This window comes from Dermacentor silvarum, chromosome 5 (genome assembly GCF_013339745.2).
Source record: "Dermacentor silvarum isolate Dsil-2018 chromosome 5, BIME_Dsil_1.4, whole genome shotgun sequence".
Classification (NCBI taxonomy): Eukaryota; Metazoa; Arthropoda; class Arachnida; order Ixodida; family Ixodidae; genus Dermacentor; species Dermacentor silvarum.
The window spans coordinates 92,354,072-92,377,361 of NC_051158.1; the positions used below are offsets into that span (position 1 = coordinate 92,354,072).

The 23,290-nt window shown below is 46.8% G+C and overlaps 2 protein-coding genes across 4 annotated transcripts in view; one reads left to right on the forward strand and one right to left on the reverse strand.

Moving 5' to 3' along the window:
- Window positions 1–19,578, reverse strand: part of LOC119453598 (uncharacterized) — a 33,386-nt gene extending 13,808 nt beyond the window's left edge. The window contains exons 1-5 of one of the 3 annotated variants that reach the window (XM_037715651.2): window positions 19,412–19,577; window positions 11,272–11,613; window positions 8,919–8,987; window positions 7,415–7,450; window positions 1,943–2,020 (exon numbers count right to left, since the gene is read on the reverse strand). In XM_037715651.2, the coding sequence (XP_037571579.1) occupies window positions 1,943–2,020; window positions 7,415–7,450; window positions 8,919–8,987; window positions 11,272–11,613 (525 nt within the window). In that variant the 5' untranslated portion in view covers window positions 19,412–19,577. Of the gene's footprint in view, window positions 1–1,942; window positions 2,021–7,414; window positions 7,451–8,918; window positions 8,988–11,271; window positions 11,614–19,411 lie in introns of all 3 variants that reach the window. The other 2 variants (XM_049668286.1, XM_037715653.2) reach the window with 2 other exon arrangements.
- Window positions 19,579–19,954: 376 nt separating this feature from the next.
- On the forward strand, window positions 19,955–22,714 carry LOC119453600 (PHD finger protein 10). The gene is made up of 2 exons (XM_037715655.2): window positions 19,955–20,794; window positions 21,460–22,714. The coding sequence occupies exons 1-2, from the start codon at window positions 20,111–20,113 to the stop codon at window positions 22,624–22,626; spliced, it is 1,851 nt and encodes a 616-aa protein (XP_037571583.1). The 5' UTR covers window positions 19,955–20,110; the 3' UTR covers window positions 22,627–22,714.
- Window positions 22,715–23,290: the final 576 nt, after the last annotated feature.

The following is a 23,290-nucleotide window of genomic DNA, read 5'->3' on the forward strand; positions in this document are numbered from 1 at the left end:
TTATTTGTGTAGCCATATCCATGTTTTAGACGAAGCCTCGTACAACACCAGCCAACACAAGCCTTGCAGACAAGCCCGTCATTCCCATGAGAGCATGGCAGCCCTTTAAGAAACTCGCATAGACGGTGGCACCAGTTTACCCTCTAGGTGTTACAGTGAGAGACTCTATGTTATATGCAATGAGAGCAGGATATAAAAATATGTGGGTGTCAGTGGCACTAATGCCTCAGCAGGACCCTTGAACCCAAGGGGCTAGAAGCACGTGCTCTGCAAAAGCATATTACCGTAGCAGCACCCTCCAGTCGGAGGACATGCTACGAATCCCTTGGGTGTGTAACATGTAGTAGTACACCAACATTGTTTATAAAAGCTAAGACTGATTTATTTTCAAAGAGTGGGTCATTACCTAAGAACACCGCTGGATGTAGTGGGACTTGTTAACGGTATGGTAAACAAAAGTGTTTTTTCCTGTGAGTCCCTAATGCCTGACATTCCAGCAATACGTGAAGGACAGTTAACATCGTACCACATTTACCACAAGTCAACAGGTAGGAGTGTGTGTGTGCTATATGTGTGGCCTATTCTAAGTCTACAGATGATGACCTCTGTTCGCCGAGTTTTTGATATGGCTGGCCAGTTTCCTAGTTGTGGTTTAATGACATGTAGCTGGTTAGATGTTTCATTGTCCGATTAGTGTTGCCAATAGTTCCTTAGGTTTTTTTCGTAGAAAAGGTTTTAAGTCTATGGCAGGGACAGCTATAGAGGAGTTCGTGTTTTTTGCTGCTATTGATGTGGCCACTTCGTCAGCGAGCATATTTCCCTCGATGCCTCTCTGTCCAGGGACTTAACATGTTGATTACACAAGTATGTTACACACAGGAGTGAGTAAAGGTCATTTAGTACAGGATTTTTACTTTTATGAAATTAACTTAAGTATCTTACAACACTTAGAGAGTCAGTATATATAATGGCTTTCTGTATCTGTTTTCTTAATATGTTTAACAGCCGACCAAACTGCGTGTGCCTCAGCCGTAAAGATGCTCGTTTCAGTGTGCAGAACATCCGATTCAGAGAGATGGTCCGAGTGCTGCGTAATACGCACCACAGCGAGGCTATGGGGGATGACAAATCGAAAAGCCTCCAACTTAATTTGCCCAGCTGGGACTATTTCATGTGCACCTAAACCTAATAACATGAGTGTTTTTTAATTTTGCTCTAACCAAAATGCAATTGCAGCGGCTGGTAATTAAATCTGTGAGCAGTGAAACACCATACTCACAGTCATTACAGCAGATACCACAATTTCAAATGTTATGCATTCTTTTCTTGACTCTTTGTCTTGGATACGGATTAAGCCTAATTTTCACATCGTCAACCCGCCCCTCCTGTCACCGCCACGCCACCAACGGCCGCCGTGAGACGGTGTTTCCTCGCATGTTTCTTCTACCATGCCAGTGACGTTGGCCGACACTCTTAATGTCGCTGACATCCCATTCTTGAGGAGACACCAATGAGAAAACACTGTCTCATGATGGACACCTATGCCATGACGGTGACGAGGCACTTGACGGCTGCGTGAATTGGGCCTTACTGTGCCCCATGCACGTGTTCAAACAGTCACGCTACAAGAAATTTGGCTGGTGACACTGACCTCTCTTTGACCTTCGTAGTTCCCGCAGAAGGATCTTTGTCACTAGCCAATGTGTGCCATGTCTAGCAAAAGCCCTTCGAGTAACTATCACACCTCTGTGACAATCGGTTGGATCACAGGTTTCGCCTTTGCAGCATTAAATGTTAACTGGTGGCCAGTGTCTCGGAAAATCATAACCTCAGACACTATGCCATTATTCGTGCCCATGCGGCATTCAATTGTGCGCAATAATAAGCACAGCCATTACTGCAAAGCTCGAATTACGGAGCTGCACAAATCTGTGCTGCTTACCGACATAAAAGGGTTGGCCGTGGTCACTGAAATGCCGTTTGGGTTCACCTGGATCCGTTTGTTCCGGGCCACCGGGATCTGCATTAGCAGGCGTCTCAATGCCACAAACGCCTCTGGACTATGTGAAACTTCATCTCCGCATTACTTGGCAAACGAAAAACTTCCACATCTTATTAGATTAAGCTAAAGTAATTTGCAAAAATATGTTTTTTTAAAAAAAGCTTATTTTGTGCAAAAACCCATTTTCGGAAATTGCTACTGTTAAAAGTACACATTTATGAACAGCTTGTCTTAAAGCACTCCACATGGTCGAACACCCTAAAGATAGTGTAAATTCAGCCATTTCCTTCGGGCAAACTTGTGCCGGACTGCACAAAAAGATATTCATATCTCCACTACCAGTCGTATCTAACCGAACCCTTACATATACTCCTGGCACTTCTGCCAAACCATGCCTGTACTGTGGTGAATGAAAGAAAGCGCAAGGACGCTGACCGAGAAGGATAGGTTATATATATTTTGAGACTCTTCAAAACAGTTTACTCCTGTGAAAAAGGCTCCCGTACGAAAGCTCTAGCATCTGAAAAGTTTTTTAACCTATCCTTTTTTTTAACTATTTCTTTAAACATGCTTCCTCCCGAACAGACGAGATGTCATCAAACCATCGACTGTACTCAGGTGTGTTGCACTGTCCTGATAGGTAGGATGAGCAACTTTCTTCATTATGCTGCAGCCTTTCCAGTTCAATTAATACACTTACTGTAATATAGACAGGCCATTAACCGCTTCCGTGCCACGTTTAGTATCCTGAATTCTGACCAAGAATGGTCAACTTCATTACTGCGGAATCCCTTACGAAAAGCAATGTATACAATATTTAAAATGCTTACATATAAAGAATTTTAATCACTTATTGCAAAAGTGAAGCTTAGCAATGCTATAAAAATAATAACAACAATAAGAATAAAGAAAGAAATATTGTTGACAAGTAAATGAAGATTGCAAGAAAATAAAAAGTACTATCACAAAGCTAAGGTCGTCCTTGGTCGTTTTTACTGAAAACACGTGAACGAACAGAGCTCGTCCATGGCATGGAAGGGGTTAATAGCCAAACACTCGTGTTAAAAAGAAATCAGAAAAAAGAAAAATTCGGCAGGGACACTTAGGACTGCTTATGTGCGAGAATGTGAAAGCCTTATGCTGTTTCTGGACCTCAGAATGTCACGAACGTGCTAATAAATTTTATACACTCATGACGTGCCGCCACCTCCTCTCCATCGTCTGTGCCGTCACATGCCCAATGACGCACACACAGGGTTCTCCCCACGGTGGGCGGTGGTGGTTTTGCCGCCCACCATTCCGGCCGACAGCCCACCTTTATGACCACCCACCCACCACTCGGGCTTCACGCTTGCTGTAGTCGGGGACAACTTTCTGTGCCTACTTCATGTGGAAGCTAAGAGCACGAGGGGCCGGCTTTCACAAGCGCGCTGTTACGGGCAAGCATGGACGTCGGCGGGCACCAGCTGCACACGCTCACAAGCCAGAAGCAAAGGCCGGGAAGCTGGCGGTAAACGCGGACGATCGCGGTACTAGACCTCGGAAAGTGCGACCGTGTGGCATCCCCGAGACCACGGAAGTCACATTTCTCAGCGCGTAGGTGGTACGGCTGGGGAAAGATGCCCGAAAGAAGAGGCACGCGCAGAAAGAAGGGCAAAATCCAATGCGTTGTCGCCTCGGCAATAGAATTAAAAAGAGAGAGCGAAGGAAAGAAAGAAAAAGTCGCAGTTTTGCTCGAAAGTATCAATCGCGGTAGAAAATTAGTGGACAGCTATACGAAGTACGGATAGTTGTTAGGATAGTAAGGATAGCGAGCGAATTAACCTCTGTCCCGCCGCTCACATCAACGTGAAGCTGCGAAAACAGCGCAGGGAGGAAGGACTCTGCCCCGCCGCAGATGGCTATCAAGACAGAGCCGCCGGGGCGGGAGCGCGCGGCGTAATCCCCCCTCCCCCCGGAGCCTTGCGGCGAGGCGGGCGCGTGCGGTCGCTCAGTCGGTGCGGAGTAATCCCCCCCCCCCCCCCACCTGCCTCCGGAGCGTTGTGCGCAAGACGGCGCTGCTTCCTTCCCGCTTCTCGCCCTTGCATGCGCGAGATAAAGCTGCGATCGCCGGTTTACCCTCACCTGCTTTTACTCGCACATAGAGCATACGGCGCGCGGCGGTGACGATGACGGCAGAAATGTGCCTGGAGGGTTCATATAATTGCCATCACAATAATAATAAAGAAGAGAAAGTCCCCTCCCAGTGCTTTTTTTTTTTTCCTCCGGCGCAACCTTGAGGCGCGACCTTGAGTTTTCAACAGTGTGGCGCATTTCAACAAGTATACAGAATAGCACCCCCGCAAGCTGCATTTGCAGAAGTAAAGTCTCTTGCAATGTTACGTTGTGCGATTGCGTTCGAACATCTGTTGTTCGAACATCATTTGCAACAACTGCCTGTTCGACACAAGTTTGAACACTGGGCTTTACTCTAAGCACTCGCAAACCAGAGAAAAGCGCTCCCTTTACAATGTCACGGCGCCGCAATATTTTGCAAATTTGAACATTCCAGCGTGCCTACGCGAGGGCTCCACAGTGCTGCTGGAGATGCTACGGACAGCCCGCCAGGTACAAAGACGAAATGATACCAGGCCAACGCGACGCCACTGGTTTGCTCCACACACACAGTTTACATAGGTTGCCAAGGGGAGCGGTGTGTGCCAAACTCTGAACAAATGCAGATGCTATGGACAAACACGTTAAGCTATCGTTTGCACCTACCATCTCTCATGACTACTATGTTAAAGGGACACTGACAACGATAATGATTTGAGATGTGTTAGTAAATTACCTTTCCACAATACTGAAAAAGCCACTCTTACTGCGAGCAAATGCTTGGCACACCAGAAAAGACGAAAGAAGGATATTTGCGGGTGGCAACACTGTCTTGAAGTTCTCACTCCAGTTGGCCGTGGTCTGCTCGGGCCTAGTTAAAGTTTTTATTGGTAAAAATAGCCTACATTGTATTTAAGAGAGCCAGAGACTAAACTTGGGAAGTTTCCAGAACTTTTACTGAACCACAAAGGCCGAAATGCAAAAGAATACTTTGCAATCTCGTCACACTGGCGTACACCGGTTGGGGGTACAGCGCGAAATTCAAAAATGAAACTTTGACCATCATTTTTTCGTCTAATAATCAACCTATTACTTCAAAGTCAACGAAAGTAGAGCTCTTGAAGAATACTTATTCATCTAAACTGGTGCAGTTTTTTTCTCTTTAGTGTCCCTCAAACCATTTCAGGTGTCTTAATTCTGTTGATTGAAAACTTCCTTACACTGCATTTCTTGCATCTTCCGAATCGTAAAAAGTGCACAGCTTCAAAACAGATTAAAAGTTTTACATTTTTTAGTGAGTTTCGCCAAGTTTACAGAATGTGGACTCCTTGCGGAAACTCACTAATGGAACATCAGATGTGAGAACACCCACTAATTCATGTCTAGCCGGTGTAAAAAGCACCTATCCAGCCACCTGAAAATTACGTTCGGTGCAAAACAATGTGAAAAACAATAGAAGTTAACCCGCTACAGAGAACATACTGACACCAACCAGAAAAAAAAAAAGAATGTTTACATTCCCACTTGTTTTATAAAAACATTCTGCCCATGTATTGAATATTGAGGCACAATTCTCATCAGCACAATTCTCATCAGAAGTGCTTGAAGATGTATATGACACATTTTAAATTTCACTACTTTAATCGACGCTTTTGCTGTTGATGCACTATCTTGGCGTACATAATAGCGTACGCAGCGCCTCAAAGGGTAAAGCTCCTACCGGCAACTTGCTTTTGACCATGGAAAATGGCATTAAAATTCTACAACGCAGAGAGAACTTGGCTTTTTCAATTAATTTCAGCTGACGTTCAGGACATTGCACTTGCTGGGAAATTCGTTAAGTGCAGCTAAAGTGAGGACAGGTGCAAAGTGAAACAACACAGAGTGTAAGAGTGCATACTGAGGAAATTACACATGCTTATTGTATAGTTGACACTGTGTAGAGATGGAAAGCACGATGTTCATGTCATGTTACCTCTTTCCTTTCCTTTCCGCTGGACATCGTTGGCCCACTAATGATGGTTTCGAGCGCCATTTCACACCTTTTGTGCCATTCGCAGGCCCACTGAGCCCTCTCAGTTATACAAGCACTACAGTTAAATTTTTTATAAAGGCCCCCCCCCCCCCCCTCCCTTTTTTCTGTGGCAATCTTCTTGAACGGGCTCTGAAGACGCAGGAGCGCGAGAGTTGAAAGCAAAAATGGGCCCCCTTCGCAAGCGTCGCCTGTGCTACGGAACATGGCAAATTTCTAAATTCTTCTGTGCGTACAAATTTTTCAACAACCTGAGCACCACTGCTTCGAAACACGCTGCCTTTTCATCCGATTTTAATTCGGAAAGCGATGACAACGGATGCACTGCAAGTTGGGCTCCTCCACTATCTCAAGCCATTTGGCACCAGCCGGCTAAAATGGATATACATCGGGAGTGCAAGAAACGCTACGACACCAAAACACAGCAAAAAGCAAGTGTTTACTGCAAGACTCGCAACGTGCCCCCGCATTTTACATCAAGGAACTGCTTTGCTACATGGCACGCCCAACTACAGGGCTTCCATACAGTTTTTCTGTGGCAGAGCGTTGCAAGACAGAATTTTGATTCCTTCACAGGTACTTGGTATTGGATTTGGATGGTGAAAGATTTGTATAGTTAAAAATTTTGTGTGCGTTTCACTTTTTAGGTATACAAGCATATATTTACAAGTATTGTTAAATTTTACTCCACAACTTAATTTCTGGCAACTAAAATTTTCAGGTACCATACAGAACTCATCAATAAAGCTTCTATGCCTGAAAAGCGTTCTTATTCTTTTGCTTCCAAGAATAATATAAAATAAATTAATACAACTGAAAATAAACTTCTTTGCGTGCCCAATAGGTTCTTCAATAAAATAAAAAATCTAGAGCAACCTATAAAAAATGGCCATTTTGCCCACGATAGGGAAAGAGGCAGTACTTCGGCTTTTCAATTAGACAGCAACGATAAATCCTTACTGCAGTGGGCACAGTCAAGGACAAATCGAAAGAGCAGCCTACATGGTAGGTAACTGAAGATGCAAGCACACACTGAATGGCAGACAAGTGTGCGAGTGCTGCATCCCTGTCGGTACCTGCGTTAAGTATACTGGCATTTTGTGTCACCTGCGTGTGTCCCTTCCGATAAGTCGTCTTGCTAAAGCAGCGCCTCCTGTCTAAGCGTCATCCTCGAAGTAAACAGCCTGAAGCTTGCACTTTATGAATCTATCGTGAGAGGGGGTCCACCTCCCCATGTAGACTCTGGCAGCTCAGTGGGACCCTACAGAATGAGAAAGGGCACTCACGCGTTCGTCTATGTCCATGTGGGCCGCTTGTATTTGCTGGTGCAGGAAGAAAGACAAGAGGCAACAAGCACAGAGATCAGAAGTGCAGAAACACTCGGGCAACATGGGCGAGCTGCAAAGATGCAGCGCCGCGTTACGTGTGGGCAAGACAACTTCAACTGACTCGTGAATTTTCTGTCAAGGCAAGATTTATACACGATGCCAGGTCTTGAAACACTTGGCAAAGATTACTGTTCAGATTGGTGAACAGCGGAAAGAAATAGCAGTGTCCACATAGCTGTCTGCTTTTTTCATCCGTTGTATGCCCGCCTGCTGGCACGCAACTCGTCTGTAAGTCAGACGAATAAGTCAAACCAAAGGGCTTGATTTTTTGCTAGTTGAAGCCATGGAAGCAAACTCGTCTATATAGATATTTCTCACCAAAGTTCCCTGGGAATCGCTCCCATGTCCTCCCGACTGTTGTGAGCCTCACGAGTGCCTGCTCAAAGGCATGGGAGACGTTGGCAACACACGAGCTCTGTACTCCCGCACAACAGTCCAGAGAGGGCTGTTCTCTCTCCCCAATCTAAAGGTCTACAGGCCAGAATTTGCGGCGCTTCATTTTTTGCCAGGGGCAACCACAATAACACTCAGCGTGTTCTTGCCGCATGCTTGCCCCAAGTGTTTGCTAACGACGGCTTTGTCATCAGCTGCTCCGTCGTCAAATTGGCAGCCCAACGTGGACTACGCTGACAGCTGAATACTGGGGCAGAAATTAAAGAGGCCCTGAGACTAAATCATAGCATGACATCCCTAATAAAGGATATCGTCTTGCAGAACTCAAGCTGCAAAATTTTTCTAATCCTTCACCTACAAGTGGAGTTATTGCACCAATACCCAGCGTTCTCTCCCTTCTCCGCTAGCGCGCTGGAAGCTACACAGCGAAGAAGTCAAGAGAGCAAAGCCCTCAAAGCTCCAGCCAAAACTTGAGCGTCGCGGTGGCAAAAGGGCTCATCGTAGCACCTTGAGGTGGCCTAGACTACACACTACGCAGCCTGGTGATGTTACCTCGAAAGCCACGCGCAGGAGACGCAGCTACGCACAGTTGTCGTGCAGACCGGCAGCGCAAAGAGGAAATTAATTATCTGTCCTTTTGGGATCTACAATATTTTTTTTTACATGTTTCATTTAGTATAACTAAACGCTAGCAATATTGTATTACTGAAAATGCTCTCACGATCACGAATCAGCCAGCAGCATTGGTGGGTCCAGCTGCCTGGGACGATGCTGCACGTCGACATCGCGGAAGCGAGAGTAAGCGATTTTTCCCTGCTTTAGACACCAAATTGTGAATTTCCCGTGGCATGCAGTGCAATAATATTTGGCTTGCATGTTCACAGCAGACTCTACGACAGATCGGCCACCTCTTCTTACTTTGTTCAAGAAGTGATTCAGGGCCCCTTTAAGCGCACTAGCTCTAAACAGTCCATGTAAAAGCACCGGCTACGTGGTCCATGTGGCCTACCTGCATTGCCGCGAGCCGCTTGGTGCCACTGATGAGGCCTCGCCTCCGGTTCATGCCGGCGCCAAAGGTCTGAGAACAAAATCAAAGAAAACAAAATTATGCAGGTACAAGGCATGCGTGGGAATTTGTGTGAAGCGAAGCTTCCGCGGTGAGGCGGTTCATTAAATGCTATAAAAATAAAATTCAATGGGAGCAACTGACGCCAAACAAGGTTACAGTAGCCTCTCGTTCATATCCATTGGGGGAAAAAATACTCGAGAAGAAACGTACTAACTAGGAAAACGTACAATCCGAAGTCAATAAAAACTTTGGGAGACTCAACTGTAGTTGACATCTACTTAGTGCAATGCGATCAGTGGGGTTCGAGAAGTGCTTGTCATTATTGCGGTTTTGGCAAGGTTATGCTCGCACTGCTCAAATTTGGCCTGGATCAGCAACTTCTTCGGGCGGAGCACTTAGGTGGGAAGTTTTTATGTGCCTACTCTGCAAGAATCGTTGCAGTATGAGACACTGACGACGCATGTCAAGCTTGTGGTGCTCAAGTGACCCGAGGTGGGCATTGTTTATGGGAAACCAAAACGATATCAAGCTGGCGGGCAACAGCTTAATGCAATGTCCCGAAGCCACTAGAGCAAACCGTGGCGCTCACTTCGCGTTGCCTGCAGCAGGGAATGGCAGCTACACAAAAACTAATTACATATACAAAACCTGCATAAAGAACAAAATTTGGCAGATTTTCAAACCTCTAGTTAGTACAAATAACTAAAAAAAAAATTGTTTCAAGGAACATCTCCCCTTAAACCGGTAATAAAGAAAGAAGCGTAACTATATTGTGTTTTTTTACTCTCAATCATGAATGTTGCGCCGGGAAATCATAAAAAAACGGGATTGCATCAACGAGGTTCCACTCTTTTATTTTACAATTCTAAGAGATTCCTGTTTGCAACGTCCGGAAAACTATCATGGTAGAAACGGAAAAGCCAAATGAGGCTTAAGAAACTGCTGTAAAACGAATTTCACTTAAGTGAAACTCCCTCCACATTGCAAACACCTGCAAAACTACCGTAGTAACTCAAGTCTAACCTGCCCTCAATGGCAACACGCATCCAATTTTCCTGAGAAGGAACGAAAAGCACGATGCCCTCAATTGTAACATGCACACCGATTTTCATAATTTAAGAAATGAAAAATGCCTTGATATCCTGCTCCCCAGTTTTTCATGATAAAAGAGAGAGTAATAGCGATTCGCTCTTACACTTCGAGACGGAAAGTTGAAAGGACCAGAGCCAGAGTGGACTGAACATTGCTCATAATTGCTGTCAGACCATGCCTCCTAAACACTATTAACACCCCCAGAGCCCCTCATCTTCGGTGCCATCTATGGCATTTTAGATAACACACCTCCTAATTGCCTTGCAGAGCACGGCGGTCCAACAAACCTGCAGAACAGGCATGAAGTTACCACAGCCTATTCCTGACACCGTCAATTCCACTACATTGCAGAAATCTGGCACGCTGGCCTTTTTTTTAGCCAATCAGAGAAGGCATAGCCGCATTTAAGTCTATCAGAGGTGACAAAATGATGATTTCGACAACGTGCTGGAGTTTGATGGCGTCCTGAATGTACCCCACAGCGACATGTGTATTCAAATGGATTGCAAAAACTTCTAATGCCACTAACGATACCTTGTAATCCTTGCAGATTTGGTTTCATACTATAATTTATTGCATGCGACTTATTTAGTAAATTATTCCTTAAAGAAAATGCACATTATAATCAAGTAAATGCGGTAATGTATTAACACTACTACGTCTGCCACTCCTACAGCCTAGGCTCGTTTTTGTACACTGCAGACGTTAGAAAGGCTCCTTTAGAGAGACATTTCACAGGTAGCATTTGCAACCAAAAAATAGTGCATCGCATATGAAAGAAAAATACAGGTACGTGTCATGTGTGCAATGTAACGTAAAGCCACACCTTTCTGTTGCAAAATATGATGCAATTATTATGCAGAAGGGGTCACAGGTCTGACCCTGCTTACCACCGAACAGGTGAAGTGCTACACAGCAGCCAAAAATTACTGCTCGCGCTTGCGACCAAAACATGGTACACAAGTCACATACTGAAGGCACGAAGGCGCACAAGTACACGATTTGATGTAGCCTGCAAGATGCAGTAGTAATATATATGAAGAGATGATTCCGTAGAAGGCGCTGCAGATCAAAAACAATGGCGCTGCAAAACATTGAAGCAAGGCTTTTATGACCCCACTTCTAGCATATCTTCTGCATCATCGCCTGCTATGGATGAAACGGAATATAGAAAGACATATAGGCAAACAAGATGCAAAACCTGTGTTGGCTGTCTCAGATTTCTGGTCTGGAACCTTGGAGAGCCTTGTGTCTGCGCCACAAAGTTGCGGCGGCCAGCCGCCAGAATGGTGTCGCTGCGAAGTCCGCTGCCACCGGCAATGAGGTCGCTCCGCATGGTGTTGAGGCGGACGCCGCCACGACCCGGCCGCCCCCCCATCTTGGCGATGCCACGTGAGGCCATGCCCAGACGGCGAGCCGCCAAGGGAGAGGCAGCAGCACCGCGACCTGCCCGTGCATTGAGAACTTCGCGAGCATCTGTCACCGGCCGACGCCTCGGCGCGCCGGTGACACCGAGCCGGTTCGCCAGACGGCTGCTGACCATCTGCAAGAAAGAAAGGAAGCCATTCAAGCACTTGCATGGGACAACAATGGCGAATGTATTCATTGTTTCGTATACATGATAATGTTGGCAAAAATAACACACTGCCAGCTCAGGCAGGAAGGCTATTGCGTGCCCGCAACGGCTGTTGCACGAGCCTGAGTTAAGGACAGCAGTAGGAAGTACATGGGAAAGGGAGAGCAAGGTTTATTAAATAAAATTAATAAATAAAAGAGCAGGGGAATACAAGCTCTCTGGGGCCACAATACATTCCCAATAAACACATGATTTGTGGCCTAGTGCTGTTCAGCATGGCCTCCAGAACGTGTCCCCCAGCTAATGTCTAAACAACGCGTAATTGTGGCTTCCTTGACTGTGTTGCTTGAACCAGCACACGCTACAAGCACAAGGCAGTGGCATTATCACTTGAGTGAGACCAGCTTTATTTTTTAGCTGTCAAATGGGCACAGGTAACATTTAGGAAGTTTGAGCCTACGCTGTCTCAGTATTGCAAAAAAAAAAAAAAGGGGGGGGGGGGAGAACTAGGGGTGCCAAAAAAAAAAAAAAAAAGAAACTAGGGGTGATTGATGCTCAGTATGTTTCTAGGCTACCAGGCAGGCTGTGAAAGAGAACCAACAGGGCTGAAGTAGTGTTACAATTCTATTCCAATTCTTTCCCTACAGTGCTTCTTCAGTGGTCCAAGTGGCACTCTGCCTACACCATCACCGAGATTGGCCTATCATCGGCAAGTGACAAAGGAATATAGTCAAGTGTAAGAAATGCTTATATCATCACAAAACTGGCTGCTTTTTCAGGCAATAATGCAGAGCGAATGAAACTTCACACACTAGTTCTTTAGCTTAACTCTTTCTTTACTACGGCACTTGGCATCGATCACCGGTGACCAAAGTTTCTGAGCACCTATTTTTTTTTAAACGCTGCACTCCTGGACTCCATAGCCCCACCTCAGTGATTATATACAAAGTAGCGTTTCCATTTCTGCACGGTTCACATTTTTGCTGCGCGGCGGGGATTATTAAGGGCCGCGCGAGCTCAAAGGTGAGGCGCACTTGAGCGGTGTGATGGCGTCGACATCCGCTAATGCGCGCGCTCGAAAGAAAGCAGTTTTGCTTGATCCTGACGATCCTAGAAGTGATCTTTTCAACATTTCAAGCAGTGATGACTCGGACATCGATGTCGTGTTGTTGGAGTTTAGTTTAGATGAGGAAACTTCAGCATCAGCTGTTACCCGCTGGCAAGTTTCATCATCGCCTCCTGTTCTGTTTATTGACATCTATAGCAGGTTCAATTGCCCTGTTATTATTATTATTATTTTCTTTATTTATGGTGCTGCCACCAGTTTCAGCCCTAGAGAGATCCGGGCATTGACCTCAGGATGAAACTCCATAGGGATCCGAAGACGGGGGAGGTCGTTCATGCTATACATAAACACCAACAAATATGCATGGACGCATGTACTTGACAAACCGATGTAAAGAATTTTTTTCTCTGAAGATATGTCTGTCATTAGGAAAGTTTGCCATGAATTTAATTAATTATTTGTGTTTGGTAATTGTTATGTATTTTGTAATTACTTTTCCTTTTACAAAATGTACTTTTGAAATGTGCATTTAGTACTCGTGTTTTTGCATATAATATTATGCTGTAAATTAATCTTTTTCTTGAAAAAAAAAATTTTAAGACGGACCAACCAAGAACTACGCTTCACCATGCGTCATGTAACTTTTCTTAACTCTAAGAGTACTTTATCTATGGGTATAATTCTTTAAATAAAATGTTGCCAAGGGATATATCAACAGAATTGTAGCGATTTGGGCCTGTTGGTTGTACATCGGAAATAGTTTGAAGCGCAAATACACAGACACAAAAGAGCACACGAGACACAGACGAGCGCAAACTACCAACAAGGTTTATTGACCACCCCACGTGTTTGAAGGAACATGCGCTAAACGTAAAGAAAATGGCACGTGATGGTTGGTTGGCGATGCACTGCAGTTCCTGTCAATGTAGACCTCTTTTTGAAAAGTGTGCTGTTGTCAGCAGAAGTGACCATAGGCTCACCCGTGAGATAATGGAAGCTGAAAAGATATCTTCATTAGGCTCAGCTTGTATCAGCACTCCTTCTGTACACCTGTCTGATAAAGAGCTGTCCTTTCTTAGAAGGCACTGTGCGCATGTGCAGCGGTAATGGGAACATAGTATAAACACGTGTGGTGGTCAATAAACCTTGTTGGTAGTTTGCGCTCGTCTGTGTCTCGTGTGCTCTTTTGTGTCTGTGTATTTGCGCTTCAAACTATTTTCGGATATATCAACAATTTGTATATTTTGGAATTCCTCTAAAAAAATTTTTGCCAGAGATGTTACTTAACAGTTTTTTGTAATATTGAAAAATATATATTATTTGAAAGCAGGTTCATTTACCTTCAATTTTATACACTGCATGACACTGTAAACTTATTGGCTGTTGCACAAAAAATTCCTAACTCAAACATACAAAAAACAGCCAATTTCCACGTGATAAGGAAAGAGTTAAACTTTTCAGTACATTCTTGCCATAGATGCAAAGGTTTGAAGAGGATAGTAGGCTACCCATGGTGTACATCATGTGCGCCTCTCTGTTCTTGTTTATTTCGCACTATTGCATCTGTGTTTAGTGAGCACTGGTATTGAACTAGGAGTAAAAATGTGCAACCCCTCAGTCCCAAGACATGCCAGCTCTACACCGACTGTGCCTACTAATATTAGAACAATGCCAATCGTAAGTTGAGAAAGATACTGCTCCTTCAGCAGTATCTCAACAATAAGACAGGAGTGTGGACAGACAACATTCAATGGTAAAGCAGTGATGACGATGGCCAAGGGTATTGGAACAGGACCTGCCATGCATCAAATGAAATGCTTACTTCCGCATTACGTCTTTTCGTTTTTTTTTTTAACATCATTAGCAGGTTCATCAGTATGCCCTGACATTAGCCAGCCTTACATCCACGAAACCAATGTAATAAAAAAGCATCCCATGAGAAAGCTTCAGCCTGAACATGTACTCCATCACTACTCCATCTGTCATGTACTTAACACTACTTTGTCTGTAAAGGACTATGAGTGGCATCGCTAGAAGTGCCATCTTCCGGGACATAGTTGAAAGATGGGATTGAACAATGGAAGAAGGACACACGGGGACTAATAGAGAGAGAGATCTGGATGAATTTTAGAGCGCCGCTCTTAGGCGCCCATTCCTGCGGCGATCGTCAGCGTAACCGAGCGAATGCAGAGTACAGCGGGGATGAAAGACGCGAGGAGGATGGTATGGTGGAAGCGTGAGAAGAAAAGTGTAGCGCAGCGACGATTGCTACGAGATGGCGCCAGAGTAGCGTGCGTCGTCTGGGAAGTCTGTCTGCAGCGGCTGCTGTGAATCACGCCCACGCGTCACCCATGCGCTGCCTCTTGCGAGCTCCAGATTAGCGAGGCAGTCGCGCCACACTTCGCTCCGTTTGCAACGTGCCGCACAAGACAGATTGTCCGCGCCAGCCAATGTAATGTGAAATGAAAACACATATATAGAGCTGTGCTCAAATTTAACATTGGGAGTATCATAATCGTAAGTGAAGTTTTACCTTGTGACTCCTTTAACATGCACCCAAAGCTACACAGGCACTTTGGCACTCCGTCATTGAAATGTGGCTGCCATGGCTGGGAACCAAAACCAGCGAGCTCATGGTCAGCAACAGAATGCCACGGCTAATGAGACATCAAAACAAGGCTGAACCAGAGTGTGAACGCTTACTGTAATGTGCAATGTAGTTCTACTTTTGCAACGGCATAAGCCTATCAACAGAAATGTAGGCTTCCTGGAACTACATTGTTTTTCTTTGAAAGCTGAAAACAACCGTGCAACCTGAGAATGTTTGCAGCAATCGCACAGTGGTTGCATGCAGTCTCACAAGATGTCACCGCCAGCCATCCTGTTACTGACCCAAGTCCCTGCTAGTGTTACCATGGGTCCATTTGATTTGCCCTGCATTTTGTGAACTACACCCTGCCAGTTCTTGCTCGTGCATAACCAGCAGGGGCGTATCCAGGGTTCAACCCCCCCCCCCCCCCCCCTTACTCACCCTTTTTTCTCGTCGCTTCGTGCTGACATGATTCAAGAAACCGATGCTACAATCACAACTGCATTCCTGGGCGCTTTCGTTTGGGTTGGTAATTTACAGTGACTCATGTCTGCATACGGAAAAACATGTCGCAGTGTTTGTCAAGGCTTCGGCACTCTGCGAGGTTTTGGGCAAGAATGCACAAGAACATGCTGGACATGCAGTTCGCATCTGCAGAAGGCGATGCGTAGAAGCCGCTTGTGGGCGTGTAGTGCAGAACTGCAGGCAGAGGTCTTGGACTGGCGACGACGGCAGAGCTACATGAGCAGAACCGGCACTGGAGGTGGCTGATGAGCGAGAGGCAGTGCATCGCTGACTTGTTCGTGTATGACCCGACGTAGTTCCGGAGACAAGGAGGACTCGGACTGGGTAGCAGGCAGAAGTGACAGTTGACGCGCGACTCTTGAACGAATTGTTTGACTTCATAGAGGAACGAGGAGTGGGCAGGAGCAGCACTGAAACTGTCGGTTAGGGCAGAAACCGTGTCGTCCGGCGCGACAGCTCGGCGCGTAGTGAGGCATTGTTTGTGGAGCTGGTCGTAGCTCTGGCACAGGGTGATCGTCAACCGTTCGAGGATTTTTCACCAAAAGCATCTGGAAGGCAACATCCTCTATGCCCTTCATGACATTATCTTTTCACTTTCTGGCATAGTGGGGTGAATGCGCCGACAAAAGTCGACGACATCTTCAATGTAGCTGGTGAAGTTTTCACCCTTTTGCTGAACGCGACCACGCAAGCGTTGTTCCGCACGAAGCTTTCACACAGCAGGGCGACCGAAGACTTCTTTGAAACAATTCGTAAGTGCTGTCCAGGTGGAAAGCTCGGATTCATGATTCCGGAACCAGAGATTAGCGACTCCAGAAAGATAGGAGATGACGTTAGTCAGTTTAGCTTTGTCATCCCATTTGTTATGCGCACTCACGCGGTCATATCAGCCAATCCTTGACAACATGGTCGTCGATGCCGCTGAAGACAGGAGGATCGTAAAGTCCCTATATATATATATAGTAAAAGTACCGCTATCTACTCTTTCCTCCGCCGTCTCCTCTCCTAAAGCGCTTGTTTTTTCCTTTACTTTTTGCTTGTGAAAGCAAGTCGACGGTGGCGCCCCTAGAAAGTCTTCGTTGAAGCTTTCAGACCAAGCGCGCCACGGCGGCCCGCCGGCGACTACGGCTGCGCAGAGTGACTTTCAACATGGCTCTGAGGCGGAAAAAAACAAAATATAAAGTTAAAGTGCGCGCTATCATCATCCAATCGGAGATAGAGGAGAGAGAGAGAAGCGGCGTTGATCAAAGGATGGCATCACTTTTCCAATATAGGGACTTTAGAGGATCGCGTTGGCGTAGAGCACCGGAGCAGACGACAGGTGATGCCTGGGGAGGATCAGGCTGCGTGGCGTCCTTAGGCATGGCAGAAACGGGGGGAAGCGTCCGGCTGCGGAGTTCCAGGTCAGTAAATGGCCCAGTACCTCCACCAAATGTAGAGAGGTGTTCTGGTTTAATTAATTAGAGAGTAGAGCACTGCAGCAAGAGGTTACACAGCTCAGGCAACACAGGCACAACGCTTCGACCAACTCGTCGTCTTTCTCGAAGCAGTGCATAGTGCATACTGCTCGTTCTTCAGTAAAGAAGCAACAAATGAAGCAATAAATGCGGTGGCCGCATTTTAGATGGGGGCAAAAATGCTCGAGGCCCGTTTACTTAGAATTAGGTGCACGTTAAGGGCCCCAGGTGGTCGAAATTACCAAAGCCCTCCACTTGGCGTCTCATAATCATATCGTGGTTTTCGGATGTTAAACCCCAACAATTAACAATTAAGAACTGTGTTCTTACGATTGTTTGAAAAATCTCAATCCCGGAATAATTTCACTTAACTTTTTTGCTTGATTTTCAGCAGGCACCTGTGGTTCATGCTACACATTCAGCTCTTGTCGGAGTTCACGCATCCTGAGAAATTCATTACGTGCACTATGCACTGAACAAGACCAGATTTCATTCCTGCATCACTAGTGCACTGATCAGTTTAGATTCTGTGAGGTACGAAACCGCTTCCTGTTTGCGCCGGCGTAAGTGAAGAACTGAGTTGCACATACTACTTAAAACTGCTTACACATGCCATATCTATGCTGGGTGGTGAAATATTCTGTACAATTCTGAATCTGTTGACGTAAAGGCAAATGACGGCTGCATGCTCGCACACAGCGGAAGACACAGCAGCCCATGCACTTGCCACAGCAAATGCAACACTCTCGTTTGACGGAGCAGGACGTCATTCACAGCAGCAGATATCAAGCAGAATGCGACAACTATTAACGAATAGACACACCAAAATTAATGAAGTGACACTACACCGTTCTGGTATTGAAAAAGTGAGCGTATGAAACGCGGATACGAGGGGAATGCAAAGGACAACACAACACCGTAATGCTTTCCAGCGGAACATGCATTCCATGACTAAGGTGAGCTGAAGTGCTTGTTTACAGCATGTACACAAGACAATGTTTCGACATTAGGAATAAGAGATAAGAAATATAGCACGGTTGTTCTGCTCGTTTACCGTGAAATCTCGTACAGTCACGACACTGTTGGGAACACATGGCATGGCTTGCAGATTTCGTAGCCAATTCACTAGCATTCTCACATCCACTGCACAGTGATGATCACAATACAGTAAATGCACTGCACGCTGAACTACCGTCTGCAACCTTGTGCATCATGGAGAGTAAAGTTTTGTTCACCAGCACGAGGGTACTGAGCGCTGCTTAACACAGGTTAAGTTTCTACTGCACTCGCTTGTGACGGGTTAATGGTACAAACAAAACCCGCCAGCCTTTTGGTACAATACAAAAAAAAAGAAAAAAAAAAAAAGCAGCGTGTCAGCCACTCCTTCGGGAATCTGGGCTTGGTGGGTCAGCAACTGACGTGTCTGCACAGACGTGCGCTGTAAGCGAGCTTCAATCGTTCGTCAACTTACGTTTCTTCGTGACAAGTGAGTGATATTTCAATCGCAGTAAGCAGCTAATTTTTAAATAAGGTAAGTACTTCACTTCTCGATCGGGAAACTCGTTCTCACGACATACTTCTTCCGAGAAACACGATTTGAATCTCGCATATTGCACTACTTCGGTGGCCAAAAAAAAAAAAAAAATTATCCGCAACGCATATTACTTCAGTTTAACAAAGGCGTTCTGCTGTGACTACGAAGACGGTTTGTCGCGGTGTTTTCGCAAACATTATATAATATATATATTAGACTACAAGAACGCACATAAAGACACGCAATTTACGAAACGTACAGGTGGCAGTGATAATGCGTCGAAGCATACGAAAAGCTGAATACAGCTTTCGTAAACTTGGGATACCGCGTGTGGTAGTAAGTCTGCGGACGCGCGTTGCCCTTAGCTCTTGGCGAGGGTCAGCATACAAGATTGGCTGAGCGAAAGTCGGCGCAGTTTCTTCTGACACATCACAGGCGAAATGTTCCCTAAAACGTTCGTTAGAATAGCCGCCAACTAGCCAGAACCGCTCATGGTTTAAGAAATTGAGGAGCTGACAGCGGTTGCAGGCAAGCAGTCCAGACAAGTGTTGTTTGCGCCGCCAACCTAGAACCAGACGCAGACGCAAACTTACCTTGGCTTGCGCGCTAGCTTAGCGTTTAACGCCGGCTTCACGCTTTCGAAGGACCTTTCGGTCGGGCAGTCGCGGTCAAAACGAATTAAAAGAACAGCAGCACACAGGACTATCGTTTACCTACGCGGGGATGGATGCAATGCGCTCTTTTTTCGGCTACAGTGCATTGGATGCGACTTCGGCCAGCTTTTGGGCTTTTGGCACTTGGTTTTGTTTGTATCTTTTTCGAGGTCGTTTGCGTATCGCACCTTTTTTTTTTTTTTTTTCTACGAGAGCGTGTCCACAAAAGCAGAGATTGCGTTTTCCACAATTTATACTAATATTCAATGCGATCTATTCAGAAACTGAAGCCATGTTCAACAGCTATTGTCTGCAGGTTTTACTAATGTAAAAAAAAAAATAACAAGAGAGTTAGTAGTGTGTGTATTTTTATCTTGACGCTCGCATTATTCTTGTTTTAGATATTTTGTAAATTTATTTTCGCGTCTGTACAAAACCAGGCAAGTTCTGAAGAACCTTGGTAGTCGTTTCGAAACCACGGAACGCGCATCAACTGAGGCAGGCTGCCGGAGGAGCCGAAGGGCTTGCCGCACGGCGATAAACATCAGCGCCGATGCGACGCCGAAACAAACTTTTGCTTGATGCTGCTCAACGGCATCAATTTTCGGGCTTTCTTTCAATTGAAACTATAAAACCAAGATGTCCATGGATGGTAGCGAGGCCTGGCCCGCGCCGAGCTTCGGCAGCGAAGAGGCACCTGCGGCGGGCGACGGCGACTCTCAGGGCTCGAACGAGAACGCGACGTCGTCGGCATCGGGCGCCGGTACCTTTCTGCAGCCGCACGTACCCAAGCTAAGCCTAACAGCGACCTCTTCAGCGGTCTCCGCAACGGCTTCGCTACCGGAGAAACCGCCCGACGTCGATGGACGCCCGGCGACCACTGCCGACGGTGTTGCCGTGTTCGAAGAGGACACGCGGAGCTCGTGGAACCTAGAGCCTCCGTCTTCGGGCGCAACGACGCCGTCAGGCCCGACGGTGCCCAAAGACGCCGAAGACGAAGAGGCCGCCCTCGAAGAGCGCGAGCCGTCGTCGTCTTGCGCAGGCGGCGGCGGCGGGGATGTGCCTTGCACCAAGTCGGCCACGGCGTCGGACTCGAGCGGCGGCGAGAATCGGGAGCGTACGCCGGTCGTGAGCTTCGCGCCGACCGTGGTGGACTGCGACTCGCAGAACAGCGGCAGCAGCGTCAAGAGCGGCGCCGGTGGCCGCAAGCGCTTCTCGGACGACGAGGTGACATCCGAAGCCTCCACGACCATCACGGCCGACAAGCTGTTCGAGTACCACTGGCCACAGGACTGCGGCGACGCCTACATGCTTCAGGAGCAGGTGCGCGCTGGAGTTGGCTTCGGTGCCGCCTCCGGGCGATTGGGGGTGCAGTTTCGCCGGTCCTATCGGACGAGTCCTCCCGGACGATAGTTTGGCTCTCGCTAGCGGATTTGCGCGTTTGCCCAAAGACTTCCATGCGTCGCTTGCATCAGGGCCACCTCCGAACCTTCGGGTAGCTATCGGCCCGTGATCGGGGTTACGAATTATAGAGAAATGCAGACGCAACGTTCGGGATTTACTTGCAGCGATTGCATGCCCTGTGTACCCTTGCTCATTAGCAGTCAATGCCAGTGCAGCATTCGTATTCGTCAACTGTTTCTTCAGGACAACTTACCTTCATGAATGCAGGAACACACTAGGAGAGTAAGATTGTAGACTAAGCACTGTTACGTCCCATCTCTCTTCTGCATGGGACCCATGTTGAGATGGTTGTCTGCACTGTATTCTAAGTTTCGTTGAAGTGCAGCTAAGCCAAGTAGTGTCAGTCTATGTAGCATTCTTGATGTTAAGGAGAGATACCAATAGTCAAAGCACAGCGCATTTAGTTGCAGCATTTAGGAACAAAAGTTGTGCAGATTCTGTAGAAAAAAAACTTATGTCCATGTGCAACTGTAACTTTATCATGCTTTCGTTAAATCATGTCGGCCTTCGTCTCTTCTGTGCAGGTGTGCGAGTTCTTGAATGTCAAGTCGTTCAAGCGGAAGCACCCAGATCTCATCCGACGGATGGTAGAATTTGATGAAAAGGAGTTTCTGAAGGAGCACGGCGTTGTGACGATGACCATGTGTGACCTTGGACTGACTGCCCTTCGTGCCGATGATGTGGTCGATCTGTTTATGCGTGACTATCCTGAAAAGTACCAGGAATACGTCAACTACATCCGCGAGCGGGACAAGCAGAATACGGTGGAGAAGCACCGCGGCTACTCAGCCGTGTCGATCGAGAAGTGCAAGATGGCCGACTTCGTCCGCAAGGCCGTCGCCTCCACTGCCGAGTACAACAAACACCTCAACGAGGAACGTCGGGAAGAGCGACGTTCGTGCTTTGACCTCCAGACTTTCACAATCCAGTATCCGTCGCGCAAGATACCAAAGGTTGAAGTAATGCCGACCAACCGGCGGCGGTACCCCGTTGCATTAATACCGGGACAGTACCAGGATCACTACCGGGTTTACACGCCGCAAGAGCTAAAGTATTTACCGATAAGCACGGTTCTCTACGGACCGCCCCAGGAGATCGGCTCTGTCTATACGCACCCGGGGTCAGATGGAAGCCAATCCGAGTCTGAAGACAGCTCCGGGTCAGACGGGTCATCTTGTAGCAGTTCAAGTGGTGGAAGCTCACCTGCCTCAGACATGGACACGAGCGCCCCAACGGGACCCAATTTCTGCAAGGTCTGCGCCAATGCCGACAGCTCAAAGGAAGGTGAGGAGCTCATATCATGCTCCGAGTGCGGGAAGGTGGGTCACGTGACGTGCCTCGACATACTACCGGAGATGGCGGCGGCCATCAAGTCTTATCGGTGGCAGTGCATGGACTGCAAGATGTGCAACGTCTGCATGGCGACGGACAACGAGGACAAGATGATGTTTTGTGACCGGTGCGATCGTGGTTACCACAGCTTCTGTGTGGGCATGAAGTCCGTGCCAGCAGGCCGCTGGATCTGTCGGCTGTGTGGTCGGTGTGCGACGTGCAATATCAACACGCCCGGCCCGGAGGGACCCAGGGTCCAGTGGCACCACGAGTACGGGAAAGGTCCGAGCCCCGTCGACCATAAGCGGAGTGTGACCATCTATTGCCAAAACTGCTACCGACAACGAAAAGGCCGGTGACGAAGATTAGAGTGTTACAGGACCGTTGTTGTTCTCATTGTAATATAGTGAATAAATGAGCGCGGACTCTGTTTTTATTCATAAGTAAGCCAGTGTGTTGAATCGCCCAGCTTCGCAATTTTTTAGAGTGACCTGCTGTGGTGGCTCAGTGGTTGTGGTGTTCTCCTGCTAAGCACGAGTGGGTTCAATTTGCAGCCACATTTCGATGAGGCCACAACGCTTGCTCTTCTGTTAACGATCAGTCTATTGGCTTGCTGAACTATGTTGGACATCTGCAATACCTCAACGCTTGCAACCAGCAGTAGGCGTGTACTGCAGTGTCTGCAATACCTCAACGCTTGCAACCAGCAATAGGCATGTATTGCAGTGTCTGCATCATTGCAATTCTCACAGAAGGTGTGTGCAAATTGCAGTGTGTGTTAACATGTGAGAAGTAATGGAGACAAACGGAGCAAGGTACTGTTGTCGAGAAATGGGGTGTATGAACAAATGATGGGCTAACCGTAGCACATTATTTTGTTTATTTTTCTGTCGGTGGGAAATCAGCATGATTTCACCTTGTAGCTTTAGTTTTTGGTGCACGCCATTGTTGGCAACCAAATGCATAGTGGCACAAAGCAACTCTCTCTCAAGTTATTGTTTACAAGAGGTGTCCTACTTTAGT

Coding starts and splice junctions, on each gene's coding strand:
- LOC119453600 (XM_037715655.2), top strand. CDS start 20,111: ATGTCCATGGATGGTAGCGAGGCCTGGCCCGCGCCGAGCTTCGGCAGC. Junction 20,795..21,459: donor CCTACATGCTTCAGGAGCAG/GTGCGCGCTGGA, acceptor TCTTCTGTGCAG/GTGTGCGAGTTCTTGAATGT.